Genomic DNA, 8,018 nt, shown 5'->3' on the forward strand with positions numbered 1-8,018 from the left:
ATGCCGACGTTTCGACCTGAATTTCAGGTCTTCAAGTTTTAATTTTGATTTTAATATAAATATTAACTAATTAAGAAATTATACATAATGTAGGATATAGTTATTAACAAAAAAAATGTTTTACCTAATGTTTTAATGTTTTATAGATACTGTTGTTTTGACCTGAGCAGAATAGCCTGCATGAAGTTGAGTTTTAAATCATGTAGTTCCAAAATTGTATTAAAGTAAGATAAATTATAAATAATAATGTTAAGTAATTTGAAGTGTTTGTAGGATCATACATGTAATAAAAGCTGTTTAGTAGTAGATTGTGTCTGAGGATGGCCCGATTGGCCGAAACGTCAGACTTTTAAGAAAAATAAAATGTGTAGAGACTAAAATGGATAGAAATTAAGATTATAAATTAAATTACTTACAATTGTATTTTAGAGTTTGTTCTACGTTAGGGGTATTCAAGATGTGTTAAAAGTAAAATGTTTTGCCATGTTAAATTTTATAAGTATAGGATTGTGAGTAGCCCTATTTAAAGTCCTGTTAAATGTTAACTGTATTAGAGCTCCTAGCGGATAATCTGAGCAACTTGCTTTATAACCTTTTCTTCCAAAACTTCATATTATTGTTTACTTCTAAGTTTTGATTAAAGTAATTTATTACAACAGGTCTAAAGTGGAAGTAATGTAAAAGTTTGGCTACTGAGTGTCTTGTTGATCTTCTAACTTGTGAGGGAGAGAATCAAGATAAGCTAATTTACAACTTTCATTACATTATTATTACTATCATCCATTGCTTTATTAGTTTTAAAAACATCCAAAATAACAATCAAAACACAAACTACAAGCAAGTAACGTAACACGACAATAAATAAAACGATGACGAGCTTTGCTGGTCAGTAGCGTGATTCTTTATTTAACAGACCTAGTAACAGACTCTCAACCATGTTACATGTTATATCATTTTAACATGGTAAAAGAAGGAAATATTTCTCCATTTAACATAAGTTTTTTTTATTAAACACGCTTTAACATGTTAAACTAAAGATCATGAATACCCCTATTGCTGTGATCCAACTAACAGGAGGTTTGTACCTGAACTAAATGTGGTTGAAATGGAGGTAGAGAGTTTGCTTTGGTTTTTCTGTTCTTTCTACCAGGCAGTACATCTATTATTTCTGCTTTGTAATTTCTTTGTTCATATTTAGCGTTGTTAATTGTGTTTTATATAATTCATTATATTAAAGTAACATAAATTAAATTTTGTACTTTTTTTGTTGATAGCCCCATTCTTATATTTTTCTTTAGTAATCATTTGTATTAAATTTCGCTTAAAATGTTTTTTTTTCGGATATATGGTTTTTGGTGCATCAAATTTCGGTCAGATTTGTTTGTTAGAGGTACAACTACATTTTTGTCGATATACCATTGTTTTGAAATACTGTAGTGAAATTCAAAATATGATTTCTTCTAATTCTTTAAGGAATTTCATGTACTATATTAGCTGTAACAGTATTTTGTCTTTCGTGTAGGTGTAAAGATTGGATAAGGTGGCTATGTTTTTGTATGCAATTGCGTAATCGTTTTTTAATTTTTTATAATTGGAGAAATTTGTCGGGGGAGTGCGGTCAGCAAAGAACAACATAAATAAACAAAACCATATTTATTTATTTTATGCCGACGTTTCGACCTGAGTTTCAGGTCTTCATCAGGAGTAGTGGCGTAGAAGGTAAGCTCGCAACTGCTTGCAACTCCGTTCTTAATAATTTAATAAAACTATAAAAAATAAAGAGGTGTAGATAGTTGACCGTAGATTAATGATTGGAGAAGTTTGTCGGGGGGTGCGGTCAGCAAAGAACAACATAAATAAACAAAACCATATTTATTTATTTTATGCCGACGTTTCGACCTGAGTTTCAGGTCTTCATCAGGAGTAGTGGCGTAGAAGGTAAGCTCGCAACTGCTTGCAACTCCGTTCTTAATAATTTAATAAAACTATAAAAAATAAAGAGGTGTAGATAGTTGACCGTAGATTAATGATTGGAGAAGTTTGTCGGGGGGTGCGGTCAGCAAAGAACAACATAAATAAACAAAACCATATTTATTTATTTTATGCCAACGTTTCGACCTGAGTTTCAGGTCTTCATCAGGGGTTGTGGCGTAGAAGGTAGGCTCGCAAATGCACGCAACTCAGTTGTTACTCAAAATAAGTAAATATGGTTTTGTTTATTTATGTTGTTCTTTGCTGACCACACCCCCCGACAAACTTCTTCAATCATTAATCTACGGTCAACTATCTACACCTGTTTATTTTTTATAGTTTTATTAAATTAATAAAGCATACTATATACATGTAGGTTAATAATAATAAGTTGAGGAAATTATTTGTTCTAAAAAAAAAACATATTTTTTTCATTGTAGGGCATGACTAAACAAACAATTAAGTTGCGATATATATATAATAAGTCTTTTTGTCGTGAGGCCGTACGACGATCACAACACAGTACTCAGCGAACTCCTTGAGGAATCCCTTCCGATCGAGGAGGTAGGACGATAAAAAGACGAACCCGGAGTGTGGTGGGGGTCGGGCGTTGGGAGGTCCATTCATAGCTCTCCATTCATCGGCGAGGTACGTCAAGACAGTCTGCGAGCTTCGTCCTACGTTGCCATGCGGCTTCTGGTATGTCATCAATGTCTGTCATGTCATGTCATGTGTGCTACGTGAGTGAGTTGGTGTGCATGCTTCATCATTCTCCTAGTGGCTCGAAGATGTGCGAATTTCTTTCCAATAAATATATGTTGTATTAATTAATTTGTTAATTGAATTCATCCAGAGGTAACTATTTTTATTTTATGACCAAACTAAAAATACAAAGATACACGCGTCCTAATTTTTTTTAAAAATTAATAAATACCAGTGCCTTCCTGCAATTATGTTATTAAGAAAGTTTTAAATTAGTATTATTAAAATGAGAACTGTAACCATTAAATAACATTAAAATTATAATTAGTGGAGTAAAAGGGAATATATAAGTAATAATTACATCAAAAAATAGTTTTAAATTTTATGTTAAACATTTGATATTTAAGCAGTAAAACACTTATAGAAAAATTAAATGACTTATTACCTGAAAAGAAATAAACAACATTAGGAATTATAATAAAATAAACGAAATTAATTATTTTTTCATATTTGTTTAAAAAATAATTTTATCTCAATTACTGTAATTTAAATTGCAATCATTCCAATTAGAAATTATTGAAAATGTTTTAAATATTTTTATAGTAATAAAATAATAATTTTTTATCAAATCATATCAGTAATGAAATATTTTAAATTATTATAACTGTAAAACTCATGAATTTTATTGTAAATATCTAGATATAATTGAATCAAATTAAAGAGAGATTATTTTATTTATTTATTTTTTTTGTTTGGTAAGACTAGAAACTAAAATTAAATTTTCCTCTATATTACACTCTGACACGTTTTAGTGTAATTCAAGATGTCATTAAAATTTAATTTTTAATCAAAAAAACATGTATATATTTTTTGTAAATGCTTTATTCATTTTCTTTTAAAAGTAAATACAATTCGTCGCGGTATAAACCATAAATATTTATTTCTTGCTAAAGTGCTTAAATAATTGTGGAAAAAAAATTAATTGCAAATAAAAAATTTTTTCCCCTAAACAGAAACATAAAAACTAAACATGATCATTTCAGGTTTGTAAAAGCACTCACAATCATGTTTCAAAAATTAATTAATAGCAATATGACCGATATAACAAGAATCATTATTTATTTTTCTCTAATTTAACCATTAAAAAAGTATTTTGTAAATTAGTAACTAATTATACTATAGTATTTACATTATAATATTATAGTATTTATTCAAATGTATCTTGTAAATAGGAAAGGAAATTAATAGAATTAAATATATTGGATGGAACTCCCTGTCAGAAAATCTTTACCAATTTCATTTGTCACATTTTTGTAAATATTGGGTTACTATCATGTAAATTTTTCTTTTAATTTTTCAGAAATAATATAGACCCTTCAAATTTAAATCTTTATTTTCCTAAAACTGTCAACGTTTTGGACGATTTGAGTTGAATTGATTTAAACTCAAAGTAGCGTACAAAATTTATTATAGTTCTATTTTCTTTTTTTTTTTTTTTTTGCAAGGTTAGAAACTAGTGGGTTTGAGTGGTCAGGGAGTTTATAATGGAAGGAGTGATATCTGGTTCGGACTAGGTCGGTTACATAGGAAACATTAAGGTCTTTATGTATAATTTTATTTGTGACAAAGCAAGGAACATTGTGGATTTTAGGAAGGATTGGATATGAGAGGAATTCGGAGATGTAGATCAGTCTCTTGTAATAAGTTGGAAGTTTAGATCGTTTGTCTAGTAAGGACTGTAATAGTCGAAATCGACGTGCAGTTTTCTGTATAGTTCTATTTATTTAACAGTATTTATTTAATGTTAATATACCGTAATATTGAATATAATATATTAATAATAATAATACAATTGATAGAAATATCAACTCTCTTATATAAAAAGGTTTTTTGTAATCAGCGTGTGAATTAATAAAAGTGAGTTGTAAAAATTGAGTTAACTTTTGAAGAATGCATTTTATAGGAGCAAAGACGGAATAAAAATTATAGTGATTACGAACATTGTTTCGAAGTGGCACAAAATTGAAATACTAATTAAAATGCTGGAATATAGGCCTGAAGTTAATTTATTTTTTCTTCTTACACATTATCGAAAAAAAAAATAATACAATCTGAACTACAAAATACATGTAAATTACAGTTTCACAATTTGAACAACTAGTAATATAATTAAATAAACAATTGCATAGTTTGTAAAATGGGGGGTGGCCCCCTTGTTTGATGGATAGGGAACAGAGATGGGCAAATTAGCTGTACTTAAAACCAATAGCTAAAGTTGCCATGGATACGACTATTATTTATGAATGAATCATTGATAAATAAATATCTCATAGATATTGAGTTAGAAATAAAAATTACTTTATTAACTGTACAAAAAGAACTAAATTAAATTTTATGACTACTGGTACTATCGACTGACCTGATATAATAGACAGGGAAATGATATTTCAGTTAGTATATATTAGGGGTATTCATGGACTTTAACATGTTAAATGGAAAAACTTATGTTAAATGAAGGAATATTCCCTTCTTTTACTATGTTAAAACGATATAGCATATAACATGGTTGAGAGTCTGTTACTAGGTCTGATAAGTGGAGAATGATATCACGCAACCAGCTTTGTCACCGTAGTTTGTTGTCATGTTAGGTTACTTGCTCGTAGTTTGTGATTGTTTGAATATTTTTATTACTAATAAAGCAATGGATGATAGTAATAATAATATAATGACAGTTGTCAGTTAGCTCATCTTGATTCTCTTCCTCAAAAGTTAGAAGATCTAGGCACTCAGTTACCAAACTTTCATACAACTTCCACTCTTCACTCAATTTAGGCATGTTGTAATAGATTACTTTAATCAAAACTTAGAAGTAAACAATAATATGAAGTTTTGGAAGAAAAGGTTATAAAGCAAGTTGCTCAGATTATCCGCTAGGAGCTCTAATACAGTTAACATTTAACAGGACTTTAAATAGGGCTACTCACATTCCTATACTTATAACATTTAACATGGCAAAAAATTTTATATTTAAAACAACATCTTGAATACCCCTAACTTAGAACAAACTCTAAAATACAATTGTAAGTAATTTAATTTATAATCTTAATTTCTATCCATTTTAGTCTCAACACATTTTATTTTTCTTAAAAGTCCGACGTTTCGGCCAATCCTGCCATCCTCAGGGACAATCCACTACAAAACAGCTTTTATTACATGTATGATCCTCAAACATTTCAAAATACTTAACATTATTATTTATAATTTTTCTTACTTTAATACAATTTTGATACTACATGATTTAAAAACTCAACTTCATGCAGGCTATTCTGCCCAGGTCCAAACAACAATTTCTATGAAACATTAAAACATTAGGTAAAACATATTTTTTTTTTATAATAAGTATATCCCACATTTTGTCTAATTACTTAATTAGTTAATATTCACATTAAAACCAAAATTAAAATTCATTTATTACAGTAACTTGTTAAAACTTTATCACAACAATGCTTGTAATCTTCCTCCACTCAGTTCAAGCATTAAAATTATTTATTATAACAACATTTTTGTTAATTTTCCTCTTTATTTCATTAGTAAAATTCCCATCAAGGTTAATTGTAATTATCCACATTCAATTTATACCATATTTTTCATAAATTAATTTTACTTCCACTTTTCACTCAATTTAGGCATGTTGTAATAAATTACTTTAATCAAAACTTAGAAGTAAACAATAATATGAAGTTTTGGAAGAAAAGGTTATAAAAAAGTTGCTCAGAAAATCCGCTTGGAGCTCTTATGCATTTAACATTTGACATGACTTTAAAAAGGGCTTATAACATTTGACATGACTTTAAAAAGGGCTTATAACATTTAACATGGTAAAATATTTTATATTTAACATAACATCATGAATACCCCTAACGTAGAATAAACTTTAAAATACAATTGTTAAGTTATCCATTAGGACCTTAATGTTCCATATGTTGCCGATTTGACAAAAACCAGATACCATTCCTTCCATAATAAACTTCCCAATCACCCAAATCCACTTGTTTCTAACCTGGCTTCTCCTTCATTACCTATCCTTCTAGGCGTCTGAAAAGAAGATGGCCTCGAAATCTTCTACTCTAGAAATGTTAGTCATGTCACTATGTCACCTACAGCAAATTTACTTGTATATATTTTTTTTTTTGTACAGTTGTAAATAACAATAAGTAAATTAATAAAAAAAAATACTATTGTAAGTAATGTTCTAATTTTAATAGTTATTAATCTTAAATTATACTATCCACACGTAGTTTTATAATGATCAGTTGAAGAAATTATTTGTTCTAAAAAATGTTTATTATTTAATATTACTAAAAATATAAAATTAAATTAATTTAGTTATGAAGGATAATTGAAGAAAAAATAGAATTATTAAATAATTAAAAATCCAGGGCGAATCATATTTAAAAAATTACATTAACAGCTCTTAGACTCCGTTATAAATACACGAATCCTCCATTCTTACCATCATTTATCTTTTCCTTTATATATATATATATATTTATTAAATAGGTAATAAGGCCCTGGAGGCAGGGAACTAGGAAATGCTGAGACCTATAACATCCTTCTTGCCTTTTTTTGGGCTTCAAATGTAGAATTGTTTGGTTATTGTGAAATCAAATTAGGATAGTTTAGCAGCTGAGGTTTGAAGAACTGGTTGAAATGTTTACAAAATTACGAAAGAGTATCGATTAACAGAGGCACCGACCGTTAGTTCAAGCTATCTATTCAAAAAAGATAAAATAATTAATTTCTTATATCTATTAAATGAATGGTTTGTTTACTGCATCCATTGAAATTTTAGCTATTAGTTTCATAGTTTCCCAACTCTGGGAGCACCTCCCTAGAAAACGTATAAAAAATTTTTTATTGTAATTTATTCTTTAATGAATCAAAAAAAAAAAAGATATAATCTTGAATTAATGATTTTCGTATAATATACACTAACAAAAAATAATTTTCAAATTTTTAATTAATTATCTGCTTGGAATATTTTAAGATTTAAGGGGCGTCCGTGGCGCAGTCGGTCTATAGTTCTGAGATCTATGGGCGGTGCTGGTTCTAATCCGGCCTGGGGGGGGGGGATTGACTGGCTGCTACACTGTAGTCAACCCTCCTCCCCCTCCCCATATGTCAGAAATGACCAGGAAAGAAGTCATAAAAGGAAGTAGTATTTACTAGAAGATTGCTGATTGACCGTGTGTTTCAATAATGGAATTTGGTCTGGGTGCGGTCAAATTAAACTCAAATAGTAATATTAAGTACTATTTATATTGAATATATATTATATTAAATAT

The 8,018-nt window shown here is 28.8% G+C and overlaps 1 protein-coding gene across 2 annotated transcripts in view; it reads left to right on the forward strand.

Moving 5' to 3' along the window:
* Positions 1-8,018, forward strand: part of LOC106678390 (uncharacterized) — a 256,842-nt gene that overhangs the window by 63,334 nt on the left and 185,490 nt on the right. The window contains exon 1 of one of the 2 annotated variants that reach the window (XM_014416869.3): positions 2,587-2,670. The exons of the other annotated variant lie outside the window; for it this stretch is intronic. Coding sequence (XP_014272355.1) covers positions 2,659-2,670 — 12 coding nt within the window. The 5' untranslated portion in view covers positions 2,587-2,658. Of the gene's footprint in view, positions 1-2,586; positions 2,671-8,018 lie in introns of those variants that run through there. 2 annotated transcript variants of the gene reach the window in all.

This window comes from Halyomorpha halys, unplaced genomic scaffold, assembly GCF_000696795.3.
Source record: "Halyomorpha halys isolate HHAL.00 unplaced genomic scaffold, Hhal_1.1 Scaffold137.1, whole genome shotgun sequence".
Taxonomy (NCBI): domain Eukaryota; kingdom Metazoa; phylum Arthropoda; class Insecta; order Hemiptera; family Pentatomidae; genus Halyomorpha; species Halyomorpha halys.